This window comes from Halichoerus grypus, chromosome 5 (genome assembly GCF_964656455.1).
Source record: "Halichoerus grypus chromosome 5, mHalGry1.hap1.1, whole genome shotgun sequence".
NCBI classification, from domain to species: domain Eukaryota; kingdom Metazoa; phylum Chordata; class Mammalia; order Carnivora; family Phocidae; genus Halichoerus; species Halichoerus grypus.
This window is the reverse complement of record NC_135716.1, coordinates 2,594,464-2,615,369: the sequence shown is the minus strand read 5'-3', so window position 1 is coordinate 2,615,369 and position 20,906 is coordinate 2,594,464. Positions and strand designations below refer to the sequence as shown.

The following is a 20,906-nucleotide window of genomic DNA, read 5'->3' as shown; positions in this document are numbered from 1 at the left end:
AGGAAGTCTGGGAGACAAAGAGTCTTCAGAGAGCAGAACAGAGACGGGGAGCTGCTCGAGGAGAGACCAGATGAGAATATTGGGGACTACTGAGCAGCCCGCAACGGCGTGTCAGACGTCCCTGAAGCCTTGGGCAGAGAAACCCAGGAGGTGAGACCATCAGTGAATTAAGTGAGGAATGTTCCAGAAGCAAAGGGCCCAAGCAGCCAGACTGCAGGAGGTAGGGCGGGAAGGCATGGCGGCTGGGACAGACCCAGAGCGAGGCGCCCTTGGGGAGCTGCAGAGCGTGCAGCCACAGGGAAGATGCTGCACGCCCGTCAGCAGGAAGGTGCGGGCGGACAAAGGTCTAATGTCCAGAATGGCTTTGGAGTCTCTACGGCCGCACCAGGGGCAGCGGGGAGACCACGGATGCTATTGCCAACATGACAATGATCTTGTCGAACGGGAAAGTACTGAGCTGCAAAGCAAACCAAAAGTTTATGTAGGATCTTTGGGAATCCCCATCGGGGAGACACAGATTCAGCAGGTAACGGAAATGTGCTTGGTGTTGGGGAGGAGAAAGAGCTTATAAAGGCAAAACCTGCAGGCTCATAGAAGCTGTTTGAAAGAATTATGATTGGTGTAGGCAAAACTAATTAACCTTGGTCTACACAGGATAGGTCACTATGCTGGTTGCTAGGTCGGCGTTCAGGGAAATAAGCCTCATTCTGGGAAATGCAACACGACGTGGCCGTTTGCGGTCAGCTCGGCCTGAAGTTCACACTCATCCAGGCGTGGATGTGCATGAGACCCACCTCCCTGGTGGCCTTCGGCACCACCCTGACCGTCCTGACTTCATTTCAGATGTTTCTGTCCACAGTCTCCAACACAGAGTCCAGGGTGAACCAGAACAGACAGATTTCCAGAAATGCCTGGTCTCAAGCTGTACTTCCCAAACACACGTTTTCAAGAAGCTGCCGGAGGGTGTGTGTCTCCAAAGCAAGAGAGCGAGCCAGAAAAGAGGAAAGCCGGGGGTCTCCGAGATGCTGTCCCCGGCTGGGATGGGCTATGGGGTCCCAGATTGGGCTTTGGACACCAAGATGACAGCAGACGCGCTCGGCTGGCTGGGACCTGGGTGATGACGTGCCTGTTCTCCCCTGTGAGTCCTGGACCAGCTCGTGGTACCTACAGAAGTGCTCGCACCGGCCCATGCTGGAGAGCTGGTGGTGGGCGGTAGCGTGTGCGGAAGCAGGCGGTGCCCTGCCTCGGAGGGGCTCTTGTCCACCCGCAGGGAGGCTGAGCCAGGCCACCACCCAGACGCTGGTGGGCTCTGCTTGTCCTGCAGCCCTCAACAGCTTGGGTCACCACTGCCCCTCTCTCTTACCACTGGTCTGTCGACTATTTGTAGGTGCCTTGCATTTTAAAAATATGCCTGGCATGCTTTACACAATGACTTAAATTTAAAAAAAAGGTACAGAATTTTAGAACACAAATACACTGGCTATGAACTTTGTTCCTGTTTTTCTCTGATATCCACACTGGAAGGGTCTACAGACTTCTTTGTGGGGAGCACGGAGACCGGTCACGTTGGCCATTTACCAGCTGGTTAACTGCTGCAGGCAAGTCTCTTAGACGGCCAGAGCCTCGGCCCCTCTGTCTGTAAACGGGGGTCATATATACGGATTCCCACTTCATGGAGTGCCAAGGCTCAGCCCTGTGGTGACAAGTCACGTCCACCGTGGGGCAACCCTGGGCTAGTCTGTCTAAATAAGAGCTACCAGCCCTCCAGGCCCTGGAGCCGAAGTCCCCCAGGCCGTTGGGGCAGGTCCGGGGACCACATCCTGAGGTGGGCGGGTAGGAGTGGTGTGGTCTCCAGCAGGCAGGACCCAGGAGGTGGCCGCAGAGGCGGAGTTAAGCCTGGAGAATGGGTGGGACTCGTAGGAGGGCTTCAGAGGCTCGGTGTGGGCAGCCGCCGTGGGAATGGTCAAACAGGTGGTGGTGGGGGGACCAGGGCAGAGACTTCCAGGAAAGGGCGCTAAACTACTGCTGACATTTGGCGCTTCCACTTATAGGCCCTGTAGACTCAGATTAGCAATGAGCTCTCTGAATCTCACCTTTCTCAACTGTAAAATGGGCACGTGAGGTTGTCCCTCTGAAGGGGCTGGTGGTAAGAAAATGAAAAGGACAGAGATCACTTGGTCAACCACAGGACTGGGCACCCCCACCATTATTTGGATGCTGGGGGCAGCAGCCTGCGTTCCCAGAAGTAGCCTATTTGCTGGGATGGGAGGCACACCGTGGACTTGGTCATGTTCTCCAGGGCCAGCTGCATGAACGACTTCTCCCAGGCCTCCTCCAGGGAGTCGCTGGCTTCAATGACGGCCTCCAGGACATGGAACAGCCGGAACCTGTGGCGGGAGGAGATCTGTGGGTGGCAGAGTGGGCAGAGGTTCAGAGGCACGTTGGGTTTGGTCACGTGGGGAGTGGCAACCAGTGAAAGCCTAGGTGTGGGGAGGCTGAGGAGGCCAGAGGGAGAGGGAGAGGACAAATGGAGGCACTTGGTCATTTGTCCAATAAACATTTAGTGAACATGCACTATGTGCAGGCCCTGAACTAGGTTCTACAGAGACAGACGAATAAAAGTTTGTCTCTATCCTCTGAAACTGCTATGGGATTTTATTTATTTATTTATTTATTTATTTATTATTATTAAAAAAAATTTTTTTTAAAGATTTTATTTATTTGACAGAGAGACAGCTAGAGCAGAAACACAAGCAGGGGGAGTGGGAGAGGGAGAAGCAGGCTTCCCGCAGAGCAGGGAGCCTGATGTGGGGCTCGATCCCAGGACCCTGGGATCATGACCTGAGCCAAAGGCAGATACTTAATGACTGAGCCACCCAGGCGCCCCTGTTATGGGATTTTAAAAGCATTCTGCCTCTACAGTCAGTTCATTCATTCATTTTTTAAAAAAGATTTTATAGAGTGTGTGAAAGTGAGAGAGATCACAGAGGGAGAGAGAGAAGCAGGTTCCCTGGTTGAGAGGAAAACCTGATGCAGGGCTTGATCCCAGGACCCTGGGATCACGACCTGAGCCAAAGGCAGGAGCTTAACCAACTGAGCCACCCAGGCGCCCCCATTCATTCATTTATTTATTCAATCATTTATTCACCCATTCATTAAAACTTAATCAGATCTTCCTGCTAATTATCCATCTGTCCATCTACCAACTTATCCAAACATCCATCCATCCATCCATCCATCCACCCATCTATCCACCCATCCATCCATCTATTCAACTATCCATCCATCCATCCATCCATCCATCTACCCATCCAACTATCCATCCACCCATACATCCACCCATCCAACTATCTATCCATCATCCATCCATCCATCCATCCAACCATCCATCCATCCACCCAACTATCCACCCATCCAACCATCTATCCATCTATTCAACCATCCACCCACCCACCTATCCATCCATCCGTCTGTCCGTCCATCCATCCATCCATCCATCCACCCAACTATCCACCCATCCAACCATCTATCCATCTATTCAACCATCCACCCACCGACCTATCCATCCATCCGTCTGTCCGTCCATCCATCCATCCATCCATCCACCCATCCACCTCTGCTACTTAATCATTCTGTGACTTTAGGCAGATCACTTCCCTTTCCTAAGCCTGTTTTCTTATCTATGGGGATCATAACATCTATATCATGGGACTATTCTGAGGATGGTCACACATGTTGGTCCAACTTCCTCCTTCCCCACTCAGCCTATTGGACATATGAGGAGATCAACTTGCCCCAAATCATTTAGTTGTACCAAAGAGCCAGGATTTGAACTGGACTTGTGGTCTGGTCCTCCCCTTTGCTCCCCATGCAGTCCCTCCAATGGCCCAAGCAACTCCCACCTCAGGGTTGTCTACAAAGTAGTCATGGATGGTTTCCAGCACCAGGTTGGGGGCCCCATAAGCCATGTTCTTGATCTTCTTGATGATGTACTTCAGGTGGAGGGGGTCTGAACTATTCAGGTCTCGGAGCATCTTGAAGCAAATAGCTAAAGAAGATGGAAAAAGTGTGAGGGTTGATGTGATATGGGAAGGTTACATTGTGCCATCAGGAATAAGTGGATAGAGAAGGGGGTAGGGCCAGGAATGGGAAACAATGATCTGAAAATGAGGACTGAAGAACTGAACACATTGGGAATTCCTGGGCCTCCTGACTGTCCAAACAGTCCTCCTGGAGTTTGAGATAGGATAAGAAGCAGGAATGCAGGGTGACTGGGTGGCTCAGTTGGTTAAACTGCTGCCTTCGGCTTAGGTCATGATCCCAAGGTCCTGGGATCGAGCCCCGCATCTGGCTCCCTGCTCAGGGGGAAGCCTGCTTCTCCCTCTCCCACTCCCCCTGCTTGTGTTCCCTCTCTCGCTGTGTCTCTCTCTGTCAAATAAATAAAATCTTTAAAAAAAAAAAAGAAGCAGGAATGTGTGAAGATTTCACACCCTTATATATCCATGCATATTTCCATCCATTCATTGATTCAACCACTTTTTCATGCATCCATTTATCCAATCATCTATCATCTACCTATCCATCGATCCATCTGTCCATCCACCCACACATTCATTCATATGTTTATTTGTCCATCAATTCATCTACCCGTCCACCTGTCTGTCCATCCTTACATTCACCCATCAATCCATGCGTTAATAAATGTATCCATCCATCCATCTGTCACCCATCTGCTCATAAATTTATCTACTTGTCCATCCACCCATCCATTCATAAGTTTATTCATCCATCCATCACACATCCACTCAAATTAGCCATCCATCCCTCTGTCCCTCTATCTATTCTTCCCTTCACCCCTTCACCTTCCATCTAGTCATTCAACATTCAATGATGTTCCCTCTGTGTCGTCATAGGTCTGTGAGTGAGGGCTCAAAGAAGAGTCAGGGCCCAGCTCAGTTCTGAAGGAGCCTCCAGCCCATGGGAGCCCTACCCACTATCAGTGGACTTTGGTCCTGTAATTGTATAAAAGGCCCTGGGCACACAGCGAGGGGAGGGGCAAAACATTCCAACAAAGAGGGAAGGACATTTAGGACTGGCTACTCAGAGGAGGTGGCAATTTAACTTTGCCTAGAAGGATGAAGGCAAGTCATCCTTTGAATGAGGAGATAAGCATTCCTGTGAGAGGACCAGGCCAAGGTTGAGGTCCTAAGGTGGGAAAAGGTGTGGGAAGAAAGTGGAAGGTGAAGTGTGAGGGAGGGAGGGAATTTTTGGGCTTTGGATGGTGCCTCAGGAGGCATGAAGAGACCAAGGAGGGTGTGTAGGGCTCTCTGCTGAAAGCCTCGCTATGTCCACAAGGTCCTTGACATCCCCAAGATCCCACCAGTGTGGATTCCTTCTGGTCCTCATCCCCAGGACTTTTTTGAGTGGAGGGACCTGATAGGGTCTGCTGGAACCTGACCACGCCATCTCCACCCTGCCAGAGTCCCAGGGCTGGTGATCACCTGTATTATAGGCTTCCTCCATGAACATCTTGTGCTCCTTGGGCATAAGAGCAGCCTGGCTGCTCTGTGACTTGCAGAGCAGGATGGTGGTGGGGTGTGCCTGTCTGTCCCTGTGGGCAGGGTCATGAGGTACCTTCATGCAAGATAGGTCCTTTGTGGATCTGGAGACATGGGAGGAGAATCTGAAATGGAAAAGAGGTCCAGGGTGTGTGTGTATCTGGGCACCTTTTTGTGCATTCATGAATGCAAGCCCAGTAGACACTGAGAGCCATGTTGGTCAGGATCAGGCTTAGCAATGTCCTTCTGTGTGTCCACCTTTCTGTTCATTGGTCTGGCTGAATTCCAAGGGGGGAGTAGGGAAGGAGTCTGGAGGCCTCAAGGATGTTGTTAAGTAGGCAGTATTGCCTGTGGGCCCGGAGAGGCCTGACTCCTAGCAAGTGCTGGTGGCACAGACATGACTGACAGGACCTGGAGGGCTCAGGGTATGGCATCCCCAGCTCCAGCTCTTGCACTGATTTGAAGCAGCCAGTCTTTTCAGGACAAACATGAGAGTGCCCTGGCTACCCAGATGTCACTGAGGGGGTCTTTGAGAGAGGTCCAAGAGCTGCAGAGCAGGTGGGAGCAGGAGCCATGAAGATGGGTGCACTGGACCACATCCTCATCTGTGCCCCAGGCCCAACCATCCTGGTGCTTGAGAACAATTATGTGTGCATGATGGAGACACTGAGAAGAGCTGTGTGGCAGGGGCAAGGAAGGACATCAGCCCTCACTTTTTCTTTTGCAAATGTGCGGACAGGATTCCCTCAGACTGTGCTCATTGCCAGAGGGGCCAAAAAAGGAGGCATCCTTCATTTTTGGGGTAGTGCCCAAGCTGTTTGTTTCACAACTTCCTCTTGGACCCTCCTGGCAGAAGTGGGTTCTGCTCTACTTGCTCTGGGACCTCATTTCTTGTTCACTCACAGTTCCAAGTTCCCAAGTACTGACCATGGGCATGGTGTATTCTTTCTAGCCACTAAAGATATAACTAAAGATATATGGATATCTAATGTCTGATATTAGTGGGTTTGTATATTTATTCCCCCAATTTTTGAGTTGTTTAAGGAAGGAGAGGGAATCTGGTCTTTGTTGCTCCATCTTTGAGGGAAGCACTGGTATTGTCTTCATCTTCTTCAGGATTTGGGGTGTTTTCTGAGTTCAGTGGGGAACCACAGAGGGTTTTGAGTGACATGATCTGACATACATTTCTTATGTGGTAGAATAAATTAATGGGTAAATGTTAAAAGAGATGAACTACCTTCTAATATACCACATAATGTACCTATAGAATTTGTTGATGGTTTTTTGTCTTGTTCACTTTGAATAAAAAATTACCAGGCACACATGGCGGCAAGAAAATATGACCCTTAAGTAGGAGAAAAACATTAATTGGTCAAAAGCAACACAGAAATGACACAAATGGTAGAATTAGTAGACAAGGACTTTAAATGTTATTGTAACAATATTCCACATGTTTAGCATGGTAGATTAAAACATAAGCATGCTAAGGAGAGACATGGAAAACATAAACAAGATGAAGAATACAATGTTTGAGATTAAGAATACACTGGATAAGTTTAAGAGCAGATTAGACACAGTAGAAGCAAAGGTTAGTGAACTTGAAGATACTACAGCAGAAACTACCCCAAAATGGAACACAAATAGAAAAAAGACCAGAAAAAATGGAATAGAGCAATCAGTGAATTGTAGAACAACCTCAAAACAGTGTGTGTGTAATGTAAATCCTCACAGGAGAAGAAAGGGAGACAGAAAACAATATTTGAGGAAATAATATCTGAAGTTTCCAAAGTAATAAAAACTAAAAATCCCACAGATCCAAGAAACTCAATGAACCTCAAGTGAAAGAAACATGAAGAAAATTAAACCAAATGACATTGAAATAAAATTCCCTAAAGCCAATGCTAAGAGAAAATTTTAAGAAAGAAAGCCAGAGAAAAGTCAGAGAAAGAAAGACACGTTATATGCAAAGGTATAAAGATAAGAGCAAGAGTATAGTTCTAGTCAGAAATAATGCAAGCAGGGCGCCTGGGTGGCTCAGTCATTAAGCGTCTGCCTTGGGCTCAGGTCATGATCTCGGGATCCTGGGATCGAACCCTACATCAGTCTCCTTGCTCTGTGGGGAGCCTGCTTCTCCCTCTCCCTCTGCCCCTGCTGTGTTCCTTGTCTGTCTCTCTCTCTCTGTCAAATAAAAAATAAAAAAAAATCTTTTCAAAAAAAGAAATAATGCAAGCATTGGAGACATAGAGCAACATTTTAAAACACTAAGAGAAAAAAAAAAAAAAAACACCTGGCGAGCTAGAATCTTATACTCAGAGAAAAAAAAATTAAAAACTGACGGTATAACCAAACCTTTATCATATGCACTAAAACTGAAAGAATTCATAACCAGCAGACCTGCACCATAAGAAGTGTTTGAGGAAGTCTGTCAGGTGGAAGGAGAATAATACCAGATGGAAATATGGAAACACATAAAAGAACAGAGAACAGTGGAAATGGTAAATATGTAGGTGAATGTAAAATATTTTTTCTTATTTTTCAAGTTTAAGGTAAAAATAACAATGCTTTGTAGGGCCTATAGCAAATGTAGAAGTAAAATATATGTCAGCAATACCATAAAGGCCAGGAAAGGGAAATGGAAATAATATATTGTAAGATTCTTATACTATAAGTAAAGTGGCATAATATCACTTGAAGGTAGGCTGAGATATGGTAAATTTGTAAACTACAAATTTGGTACTTGTATATTGGTACTGTATATTTTGGATTCGTATGTTCTTTCATCTACCAATATGGTACTACCATATTGGTAGATGAAAGAAGAAAAGCCCTAAGCAATCACTACAAGCCCTAAGCAATCACTAAAAAATCAGGGAGTCAACTAAAAATATATATAGCTAATAAGCCAACAAAAGACATAGAGGCAAAGAGGAAAAATAGAACAAGGAAGAGAAGAAAAAAAGTGAAAACAAATTGCAAGATGGTAGATTAAAACAAAATCATTTCAATAGTTACATTAAATGTAAATGATTTAACTATCTGAATCGAATAGCAGAGACTGTCAAATTGAATAAAAAATCAAGACCCAAATATATGCTGCCTATAAGAAATACACTTGAAATAAAATAGACACAAATCAATGAAAAATAAAAGATGAAAAAAGATATACCATGCTAACAATATTCTAAAGAAAACAGAAGTGGCTATGTTAATATTAGGAAAAGTATATTTTTGAGTGAATAATATAACCAGAGATAAAGAGAATCAGTTCATAATGATAAAGGGATCATTTGTCAAGATGACTTACAATTCTAAATGTTCATGCACCTAATAACAGAACTTCATAATATATAAAGTAAAAAAGATAGAACCAAAAGGAGAAATAGTTGAAGAATAATTGAATCATAGTTGAAGATTTCAGCATCCCTCTGTCAATAATTGATAGAACAAGAAGACAGAGATAATCATTAAGGATATAAAAGACTTGATAATACTCTTGGCTAATGTAATCTAATTAGCATTTACAAAAATCTCCATCTAACAACAGAAGAACACACATTTTCTTCAAGTTCATGTGGAACATCTACCAAGATAGATCATATTGAGCCATAAAATAGTCTCAATAAGTTTAAAAGGATTCAGATCAAACAAAGCATACTCTTTGACCACAATAGAATGAAATTAGAAATCAATGACAGAAAGATAGATGGGAAATCCCCAAGTATTTTGAAAACTAAATAACAATTTTAAATAATGCATGGGTCAAGAAGAAATTAAAAAGAGAAAGTCAAAAGTATTTTGAACTGAAAGAAAATGAAAACACAACATATAAAAATGCATGAGATGCGGCTAAAGCAGTGCTTTGAGGGAAATTTATAGCATTAAAACTTATAGTATTAGAAAAGAATAGAGGTCTGAAATCAATGACCTAGTTTCCATCTTAAAAACTAGGGGAAAAGGGGCAAATTAAGCCCAAAGAAGGAAAATAATAAAAAGTAGAGCAGAAATCAATGAAGTGGAAACAGAAAAACAATAGAGAAAATCAATGAAACCAAAAGCCAGCTTTTTGAAAAGATACATACATTTGAAAACTTCTATCAGGCTTTATTAGGGCAAAAAGAAAGAAGACACAAATTATTAATATAAAGAGGGAGAATAAGTACATCATTAAAAATCCTACCGACATTAAAATAATAGTGAGAGAGTATTATGAACAACTTGATGCCAATAAATTTGACAACCCAGATAAAATGAATTCCTTGGTCATAAAATACCAAAGCTCAATCAAGAATAACTGAATAACTAGAATAGCCAGTTGTCTATTATAAACATTGAATTTGTAGTTGAAGACCTTCCCACAAAGAAAATTTTAGGCCCAGGTGGCTTTACTCTTAAACTCTATCATTTAAGGAACAAATGATACCAATACTATAAAACTCTTCCAGAAAATTAAAGAGGGAACACTTCCTAACTCATTCAGTGAGGTGAACATTAGTGCCCTGATACCAAAACCAAAGGAAGGCACTGCAAACTTTCTTAACATATGAATCCAAAATATACAGACATGCGTATCTACCATGACCAAGTGGCCTTATCCTGGGCATGCAAGGTGGGTTGAGCAATTGAAAATCAGTCAGTGTAACTTACCATATTGGTAGATGAAAGAAGAAAATAATATAATCATCTCAGTAGATACAGAGAAAGCATTTGACAAAATTCAACATATATTCACAATAAAAACAAGAATTAAAGGAATTTCCTTAACCTGATTAAAAACATCTACAAAAGTCCTATAGCTAATATTATACTTATTAATGGTGAAAGACTGAGTGTTTTCCTCACATCATTGGGAATGAGGGAAGGATGTCTGTTTTCACCACTTCTATTCAACATGGTACTGAGGGCTCAGTCAATACAAACAGGTAAGAAAAGAAATTAAAAGTGTGCAGACTGGAAAGGAAGAAAAAAGCTATCTCTACTTACAGAGGATGTTATCACCTAATTAGAAAATTCCAAAGAATCTACAAAAATCCTACTAGAACTGAACAGGGTGTCTGGCAAATTTGCAAAAATAAAGTCAGGATGCAAAAATCAGTCATATTTCTCTATACTAGCAAAGAGCAATTGGGACTTGAAAATAAAAAGGTACCATATGCAGTAGCATTAAAGATCATGAGATATTTAGGTATACTAAGAAATAATTGCAAGGTCTATGAACTGTAAAATATAAACTAGCAATGAAATAAAGAAATAAAGAAGACTTTAATAAGTGAGAGATATACAACGTTCATGGATCAGAAGACTCAATATTGTTAAGATGTCAGTTTTGTAAAAATATCTCTAAATATTCAATGCAAAAAGTCCAGAAAAAGACTCACACGTACAAGACTAACTGACTTAAAAAAAAACTTAACTGTATTAACTTAAATTTTTAAAGTAGGCTCCACACCCAATGTGGGGCTTGAACTCACAACCATGAGATCAAGAGTTGCATGCTCTACCCACTGAGCCAACCAACTGCCCCAAAGCCAACTGATTTTTGATAAAAGTCAAAATAATTCTATTAAGAAAATGTATCCAACAAATAGCGTGCAATAGCTGGATGTACACATGCAAAAATGTCCCCCAGTTTATGTTTCACGCTCTATCCAATAATTAATCAAGATAGATTGCAGACCTAAAAGCAAAACCTAGAATCTAAACTTCTCGAAGAAAATGTAGGAGAAAATCTTTGTGATTAAAGATTTCATTAGATGTGACACCCAAAGCACAATCCATAGAAGAAAAAATATTAAGCTGGATTTCATCAAAATTAAGAACTTCTTGAAAGACATCTAGAAAAAATGAACAGATAAGCTGTGGACTTGGAGGAAATATTTGCAAATCACATATCTGATAAAGATCCGTATCCAGAATATATAAATAACTCACAAAACAAAACGAAAAACTCAAACATAAACACAAACGGTCTAACAAAATACAGAAAGAAGATTTGAATAGACATTCCCCCAAAGGAGATGAACAGATGGCAAATAAGCCCATAACAAGTGCTCCACATCATTCTTCATAAAGGAAAACAAGTGAAAACCACAGTGGGATATCACTACACGTCTACTGGAATAGCTAAAATTGGGGAAAAACCTGAAAATAACAAGTGCTGGTGAGGTTGAGGGGTAACTCGGCCTCTCGCACATTGCTGGTGAGGATGTGAAACAGTGCAGCCAGTGCAGAAAGTAAGCGTGGTGCTTTCTTAGAAGGTCAAACATACACTCACCACCCAACTCTGCCGCTCCACCGCTAGCTGTTTACTCAGGTGAAATAACAACTTACTTTCACACAAAATCTGTATGCGAATGTCTATAATGGCTCTGTTTGTAATAGCCCCAAACTGAAGAAATGCATATGTCCTTTGGTGAATGCATAAGGAAACTGTGTATTACATCCATGGAAGTACTCAGCAGCAACAAAAAGAAATGAATCACTGAGAAACACAACAACATGGACCGTTCTTAAACTCATCCTGCCACGTGAGAGAAACCAACCCCTGAAAGCCACACATTGTATCATCCCACCCTGATGGCTTTCTGAAGAAGGTCAACGAAACAGAAAACAGGTTTCCAGGGATGGGAAGTCGGGGGAGGGCTGACTACAAAGGGCATGGGGGATTCTGGGGAGATAGATCTGTTTCATATCTTTTGCTTGTGGTAGTGGATTCACGACTGTATGACTTTGTCAAAACTTGCAGAGTTATCCACTAAAGAGAGAATTTTACTGTACATAAATTATACCATAATAAAAACGAAAGCAAGATCTCTAAGAACAGAAATGATTTCACCCCCCCACCTTCTGCTTTCTCTTGCCTATTCCATCCCAGTCACAGTGAGCTCCTGCTGCTCCTCAAACCACCAGGCATATTTCTACCTCAGGACCTTTGCACTGGCTGACCCTTCAGTCTGGGGAACATCCTTCCTCCAGATAGCTGCTTGGCTCAGTTTCTCACCTCCTTCGAGTCTTGGCTCAATTATTACCTCCTAGATGAACTTATTTAAAATTGCAGCCCGCCCCCCACCTGCCTCTCTACCCCCTTCCCCTCTCAACTTTTCCCCTATCACTTTTAACCTTGTAGCATTAGATAACTTACTTTATTACATCTACTGTTTATTGGCTGTCTGCCCCACTGGAAGGTAGCCACCAGGGCAGGGATCTTTATGTCTTATCTCCAGTTGTATCCCCCAACACCTGCAACAGGGCCTGGCACACCAAGCAGGTGCTCAGCAAATAGTTGTGGGATGAATGGTAGAGCGATGTATCAAAGCAACAGTGAGCCCATCCTCATCTCTGGAAAAGGCCTGTGACAGCCCCCCTGCTCTCTCCCCAACAGCGCCCTCGCCAGGATCCAGCTGTCCAAGCCCGGTCCACTTGGCCGGCCGGCCTTTGCTCTCCTGGGCCCGCTGCCCAGAGCGTGGGTCCTTTCTCCTCCTCTCTCCCTGTCCCTTTCAGGGCAATGCACAGAGGCCCACCCCTCAGCCTTCTTCACTTGGAAAGAGCATCCTGGGGTTGGGGTGCTTCCCCCGACTCCCCGGCTGACCGAGGGCCCTCCCTGGCTCTCCTGAACCCTGGTGTCACTGCTGACTACCCTCTGGCCCTTTTCCTTCCCAAGTGTCCCTCGGGATGTGCTGGCTATCCCTGGGTCCCCAACATGTCCTGGGCAGGCTGTCAGTGAAGGTCAATAGAACAAACGAGTGAGCGGGTGAGTCTGAGGCGCACTGCCTTGGGGGGACTTCCTCAGACAGTGAGACCCTCCTCCTCCCGTCCTCCTGGAGCTGTTCCTGGCAGTCCTGCCTCTGCCAGCTCCCTTCCCAGACGGCGTTCATGCTCACTCCATCCCCTAGCCATGCCGGAACTGAGGACCCTCCCCACCGTCTGCCTCTTTGGGAACCAGTGACCAGGTGGCCAAGCAGGGGACACTCCTGGGGTTGACAGAGATGTCGCATTTCTGCACTCAGCCAGACTGTCCTCAGGAAGCTGTCATGTCCAGGGCACGTGTTGGGATGATAGCGTTTACCAGGTGTGGGGGCAGAGACGGGCTGGGGCCCTTGGCCTGGAGTGGCTGGCCATCTCCGTCATTCCCGAGCCCTCCACAGTGCTCGGGGAGTCTCATCGCTTCCTGCCTTTATTCCTTCAGTGAGTACCTATTGCAGCCAGACACTGCTCCAGGCCCTGGGGCTTCGTCTGAACGACACACAAAGAAACCCCTTCCCTCGTAGTGCTCGTGTTCTGGGGCAGAGGCAATGGACAGACTCTGTCCTGCACCAGCTGGGGACAGTGAGAGGGGAAATCGAGCAGGGACAGGGTTTGGACAAGCTGCGGGGCCATGCTAGACAGGCTGGTCAGGGAGCCTCGGCCATCGGGGTGCCGCTGGGGTGAGGCTGTCCGACAGGTGCCTGGTGTGGGGGTGCTGGGTGGCTGGACGAGTGAGTGATGCGTAGATGAAGGCATTCTGGGGGGGGCTCGCCCCTGCTGCACACAACGTCCTGCCGGAGAGGGATGGGCGCCCCTCTCGTCGCCTCTCCTCTGACCCTCCATCCCTACCTCGTCACACTCCATACTGTCCTCACACACCAACCCTAAGCAGTGCCGAGACACAGAGAGGTTCAGTGACCTGTCCCAGGACATACAGCCTCTGTGGGATGAGGCTGGTTCAGACCCAGCCTGAGTCCGAAGCCTGCATCCTGGGGACGGTGGCCGGCGGGGCTCAGTGCACACTTGAACCTTCCTGCCACCTCTCAAAAAACCAGCCACTTCCCTGCCACTCCCAGAAAGTGTGGCCTTCCCGACGGAGGCTGGCTGGTGCCACCTCTGTGGGCATCTCACCATGGGTTGGAGCCGGCTCTCCTCTGCACCCAGGAGGGAACTCAGGCTGCTCAGTGTCACCCACAAGCACTTGGCCGGTATCTCGCCCTAAAACGGCACCCTAGCCCTGTGACGACCAAAACTGAATATATTTTTAAATACAGAAAAACGGCAGAAGCATAGTCAGGCAAACAGCTGCAGAGGGGAGCGTTTTCTCGCCTTCGAAGTGATCCAAGATGTGGCAGAGGAGGAGACGGGCCTGACAACACACACACGGAGACGACTGTGTGCAGACCAAAATAACCGAGTTCAAAGCAGGTGCGAAGCTGCTCCTTCTGGAACAACCCGCCACGATGGGCGTCACAAACGGGAACCCTGCTCCGGACCCGCCCGGGGACAGTCTGGAGAGCTGGGCCTGCCCCGGCCCCGTGGAGGGCGCCCTGGGGTCTGAGGCGGCAGGGGAGGGAGCCCGCCTGCCCCTGCCCTGCCCCCCGCCGACCCCTGCCCCTGCCCGACCCCCCCCCCGCAGTCTCTGCCCTGCCCCCCCCGCCAGCCCCTGCCCTGCCCCCCACCTGCCCCTGCCCCCGCCCCCCCCGCCAGCCCCTGCCCTGCTCCCCCTCCTGCCCCTGCCCCGCCCCCCGCCAGCCTCTGCCCTGCCCCCCTGCCAGCCCCTGCACCCCCGCCCCCCCCCCCCCCGCCGGCCCCTGCCCTGCCCCCGCCACCTCTGCCCTGGTGCAGCAACCTTGCGCAGGACGCGCGGCGTCTTTGCGGGGACACAGGCCGTTGTACCACGGTCCATTGTGCAGATGAGAAGCCGAGGCTCCAGGAAGCAGGCGGCCAGTGTCAGCCCGTCTGTCCCTCAGTCCCCTCACTCACTCCTGCAGCAGGCATGTGTGGACTGGACGGTGACACGCTGCCAGCCCCACAAGCGGCCGACAGCCACGCCGCATTTGGCTGCAATAGCCTCCCTCCCAGCCTCCTCTCCACCGAGTCAAGGGCTGCAGGGTGAAGCTCAACCCCAATCCCGCCCGCCACCCACCGCTGTTCCTGGCTGCACGGACTCTTCTTTCCTTGGCTCAGCCCCAGATGCGCCCCGGGGGTGCCCTTTGCTGTCCTGCAGGGAGGCCCACTCCTGGAAGATGGAGAAGCCAGGGTACCTGTGGGAAGCAGGGCATCGGGCATCCCCTTCTGGGTTCCCACATGCCCCAGCTTGGCGCTGGGCTGACCTGGAGTTCTGGGACATGGTCGATGACGTCCTATCAGCCGTGCTGTGGCTGTGTGGCTTTTCCGAATGCTGCCCGTCCATGTTGGGGTGCGGTTTGGAGAACCCACAGGCCCCAGCCTCCAGCTCTGTCCTCATGCCCGGTGGGGCAGCCCTATCTCTGTGTCTCCCCTTCCCCTGCCCCAGCGGGCCCTGACCTAACCCCTGAGGTCACAATGGTTCCAGTGTTTGGGGCCATTTCCCAGGGCCAGTGCTGTGGAACTGGACACTGTCCTGGGCACGGTACGTGTGTGTTCCTGATGTGGCCTTGGGCTCAGCCCTTCTGTCTCTGGCTTGTGAGGAACCCTGAGACCAAAGACCCAGCTAACCCAAGCCTGGATTCCTGACTGTGAGATAGTAAATGTGTGTTGTTTTAAGCCGCTAAGTTTTGGGGTCATTTGTTACGCAGCACCAGATATCTGATACATGCTCGGTACCAGGGAAAAGTGGCAGAATTAGGTTCTTTATGAGCTCCCCTCCCACAGGGCCACAGTCCAGATGCACAGTCCAGCTGCAGAGAAAGCGGGTCCCAGCATGGCCCCTTTTCCCCATACTCTGATGTTGGAGGCCCTACAGGTGGGGTTCGTGAGTGGGGGGCTGAGGGTGAGGGTGTTGCAGGGACAAGGGAGTGCTGGGGCCGGGCCCCGCTGCTGGGCCAGCTACCTGCAGCCCCATGAGCATCTCCCCCTGCCCAGCCAGGCCCTAGGCTCCAGCACCTGTGGCCACACTGTGCAGTCAGCCCTGCCTTCTGCAAACAGCCATGTGTCTCATAGACAGCAGACAACCACTGCTCACCCCCGAGGCTTGGGGGCCCCCGGGTTCAAACTCCAGCTTCGGTACTGCTGGCTGGATGACCTCTCTGAAGCCGTGATCTCTCTAAGCGGGGGCTGGCAATGCCCGCCCTCCCCCAGGTGGTTCTGACATTCAACCTGCTTTTCTGTGAGTGGTGCTTGGCTCAGGACAGGTGCCCGACACGGCATAGCTGCTGGGCATCGTGGGCGCCTCCGCTGGGTCTGCCTGGGGTTAAACCTCACGCTGCTCCCATGGGATGGTGTCTGGATTCCCAGCAGGTGGCAGGGGAGGACACAGGCTGGCAGAGGGCGAGGTGAGTCAGGACGATGGTAGGTTTATCGAGGCCTCCGCAGGTCCCCGGCGCTCTCTGAGCTTGTCACCTGGAGTCCTATACCAGACCCCAAGCCCAGGTGGTGGGAGCTGTGATTCTCCCCAGGGCTCAGAGGTGACGCCACTCCTGGGGTCGCTCTGAAATGGAAGGATCTGCATGTACCCTGGTTTGCCTGGAAACCCTGAGCTCGAGTTCCTCTGTCCCAGTGTGCCGAATGGGACTGCTACGAACTAGGCCCATACACTCATTCGTGGAGGAGGGTCCCCAGAAAGGCAGATCCTGCTAAGCTGCCAGAACAGGCTTTTGCGGGGAGCGCCCCTTCTCTGAGACTCGTCCTCCGATGCCTCTGGGGCATGTCCCGGGAACTCTTCTGCTTAGTGGCCTTGGTCAAGGGTGTGCTGGAGTGGCCCCAAAATGGCTCTCATGACTATTGTTAAATTTTCAGGAATGTGGAGAGTTGGTTGTTAAATACAGCCATAGAAGCTCATAGTTAAATGCATTATATTAAAAACAGGTAATAAATACCCCAAACTCATCACTTCCTGATTATTGGACTAGATTTCACTGTGCCCTAGGGGTTATTTGCAGCTAAGGACCTATCTGTGGGGAGTCACCCCGCACCTCTGCCCACTCGGGGCACACTGCAGCCACCCTGGTAGTGGGAAATCAGCCGCGGTGCGGGGACTTCCACCACGGACATGCACAATGCCTCGAGCAGGACCCTTGTTTTTCTTCAGAGAGCTCCTTTTCAGATATTTGCCAGGCTGATTGGGCAAGATGGTCCAACCAGTCTCTCTTCCACTTGGGAGTTTGAAATTGGGGCCAAGAGTGAGACCTTGGGTTGGGAGGGGGGCCCCCGAGGACTGCCCATCCCCCCTTTAGGGGTCCAGGCAGAAGGGAGGAGACAGAGGAGGGGACAAGCCTGGGGGCCTCGCAGGTTCTGGCCCTGACCTTCCCAGGGCCCCTTGGGCCTTTTGGGTTCCTGCAAGGCCCTGATCAATGAATGGCGAGGCAGGTTTTCGGCAACCTCGTTTCGGGGGGAGAACTTCCGGCAAGTCCCGGCCAGGTAACATGAAGGAGCTCTTCAGAGGTGGCGCATTCCTGTCTCTGCAGGCTTCGGGGGAGGCTGGATGTCCGGGGAATTCGAACATCACACCCGGGTGGACCCACCTCCGCCCCAGGGGACACGGGGAGGGTCACCGACTGAGACCTGGGAGCTGGCATTTGTCCATCTCTCCCCACCCCCGCCTCACCATGAAAATGGCACGATGTGAGGGTTGAACCGCCGCTGGCTGGGTCATGCCACGTGCCCGTCTCCCCCCAGCCTGCCAGGAATTAGGGAGCCCCATCGGCACCAGAGACACCGCCTCTGCTGGACGTGGGCTCCCAGCCTCCTGGCTGCCTCTCATAGTTGGGTGTGCTCACCACCCTGGATTGGGATGGAGCTCAGAGAGGGTGGGAACCAGGCCGGAGGTCACACAGCGGTCAGAGGTGGAGCCCCTCACTCCAGCCCGGCGCGCGGAGGCCTGCTGACCTTCTCGCCCGTCCTCCTCCCCCCTCCTCCTCCCTCCTCCTCCCTCCTCTCCCTCTTCCTCCCTCCTCCCCAGCATAGGAAGCAGGCAGGCGGGGCCTGGGGTAGGCGCCCGCCTGTGCCTCGCCACGTGGCCGGCAGATGGCGCTGCGGGCCCAGGCAGGTCTGGGCCGCGGCGTCCCTGCCGCTCTCCCCACCCAGCAGCCCTCCCAGCCCAGAAGGCGTTTGGGGAGGGGACCCTGGGCAACCTAGGGGTGCGGACACCACTACCCACCTGGAGGCGCCAGCTCGCTCCCGCCTCCGCGCCTCTGCAGGGTTCCCTCCAGCTCCACTCCTGCCGGGGACCACACCAGGGGATGCTGTTCCTGCCCCAGAGAGGAGGGGGCTCACCCGGGGCTGACAGCCCAGCCCCTGCCCTGCTGCCCAGGCCCCGCCCCTCTGCCCCCACCCCCTCCCTGCTCCCAGCTGCTCCAGGTCAGCCTCTGAGGCTTTATGCGATGCCTTCCCCTGGAATGCCCTTGACAAAGATTCTGTTTGGTCAGGCTCTGGAACCTTCTCCTGGGCCCATCTGTGCCCTCTGGTGACATCCAGTTTTAGCAAGAAGCCTTCACCCTCCACCCCCCACAGCCCTCCACATCTGATCAGTTTCCTCATCCCTCCCACGCTGGACCCCAGAGTGACCCCAGAGCGCTGGTCCCTGCACCTGTTGTGATGGGAACAAATCCATCTCACCCTCTTCAACAAGTGTTCTGAATAATTTTTTTTAACACCCAATCCCTCCCCACCACACCCCTGCTTTCCTGAAGAAACCCCTTGCAAGCCCCTATTTGCCCTCAGAAGCCTCCCACCCCAGCCCAGGTCACCTCCTCTGTGAGGCCACCCCTGCTTTCCCTGGGCTCCCTGCTGAGGTTGCTTCAACATGAGCTCATCTGGGCGCCTCTGGGAGGTGGGATGGGGGAGGCTGGGGTACTGACAGCAGGTGCCAGGCAGACAAGTTTCCCTCCGGAGGACCCTCCCCCAGGAGCACAATGGCCCCATCTGACCACCTGACCCCCTCTCAGGATGTTTAAACCCATTGAGCACAAGGGGTCCAGCCTCAAGTGGCTTCGAGTGCGGGGCCGGGATCCCAGGACCAGGCTCTAGGTCTTCTCGCGGCTTCTCTTCCTCTGGGCCTTGGGCTCTGTGGCTCCAATTCTGGCTCCAGCACTTTCTGGATCAGGGAGTTACTCTCTTCCCTGAGAGCGCCCCCCTACAGGCCCCTGTGCTTCCCGGCCCTTGGGGTCAGTTGCGTGCTGCCAGCCCACCCAGGCTCACTCTGCTCTGCCCACGCATGCTGGCACCCTCCCTGTCCTCCACCACCTGTCACGGCTCCTGATGGCCAGGCTCTTGGGAGAGCCCCCTGTGGGCCCTTGGCTCATCACCATGGTCTCCACCAGACCCTGTGCCCCATGAAGGTGGAGACCGTTCTCCCTGCTGAGCTCCAGCACTTAGTAGGTGCCCGTAACATGCCTGCCGGGTGAAAGCAGCGGATGGGCTCCTCTGTGGAGGCTGCCCCGGAGGGTCCCGCTCCTTGAGTCAGCAGGGGCCCCAGGTCCCTGCAGGTGCACTGCCCGGGACACACCCTGTCTTCCAGGGTCCGCTCCTCTTTCCACACTCCTCTCTGAATCTTTCACAGAAAAAAGTGGGGAAAGGTTTTCTCCTCCACTTTCTGAAAATGAGATTTTAAAAATAACTCGGAGGCGGTGATAGCGCCAGGAGGGGATTATCCGGGGGTTCAAGCTGCGCCGGGCAAGTCCCGCAGGGCCTGCTTGCCTCTCCCCTCACTGCTCGCTCCCCCGGACACCCTGGCTGGCTTGTCAAGGAGACAGGCACCTGCATCTCTAGTGACGGGGAGGCAGAGAAGGGAAGACATGCAGCAGGAGCCCTGCTGAGAAGGGAGGTGGCCGAGATGGTGGTGGAAGGAACGCTTGGGCTGTGACTCCCAGCTGGAGAAGGGGACTGGCCCCTATTGGTCCCCCAGTCTCCCTGGTGCTCTCCCTTCTCCGGTGAGCTCACTGCTCACCAGCCATGGCCTCCTGGGCTAGTTCTTGTTCCTCAAGCGCTGTGTCTTTCCTGCCACAGGGCCTTTGCATATGCAAAGGGTTTCTCAGACCCTCTTTCTCCCCCCTTCACATGACATACTGTCCTTCCTTAACCTCAGTTTCAATGTTATTTCCCCCAAGAAGCTGTCTTGGACCACAAAATAGTACATGGGGTGTCCCCACAGCCCCTGCCTCTGCCCCAGCTCCCTGACAGTTTCCTTCTCTAGCCTTATCACAATGGATAATTCTTTTATTTACTGACTTAACTTGTCTTTTTTTAAAAAAATATTTTATTTATTTATTTGAGAGAGAAAGACAGAAATAGTGAGAAAGAGCATGAGTGGAGAGGAGAGGGAGAAGCAGGCTCCCCACTAAGCAGGGAGCCCGATGCCAGACTTGATCCCAGGACCCCGGGATCATGACCTGAGCCGAAGGCAGACACTTCACCAACTGAGCCACCCAGGCGCCCCCTTAACTTGCCTTTTATCTATCTCTCCAACTA

At 50.3% G+C, this 20,906-nt stretch overlaps 1 protein-coding gene across 1 annotated transcript in view; it reads right to left on the bottom strand.

Moving 5' to 3' along the window:
- Positions 1 to 15,768, bottom strand: part of LOC118546627 (maestro heat-like repeat family member 5) — a 74,086-nt gene extending 58,318 nt beyond the window's left edge. Inside the window, exons 1-4 of the mRNA XM_036109478.2 lie at positions 15,635 to 15,768; positions 5,502 to 5,683; positions 3,903 to 4,048; positions 2,276 to 2,404 (exon numbers count right to left, since the gene is read on the bottom strand). Coding sequence (XP_035965371.2) covers positions 2,276 to 2,404; positions 3,903 to 4,048; positions 5,502 to 5,683; positions 15,635 to 15,768 — 591 coding nt within the window. The remainder of the gene's footprint in view (positions 1 to 2,275; positions 2,405 to 3,902; positions 4,049 to 5,501; positions 5,684 to 15,634) is intronic.
- Positions 15,769 to 20,906: the final 5,138 nt, after the last annotated feature.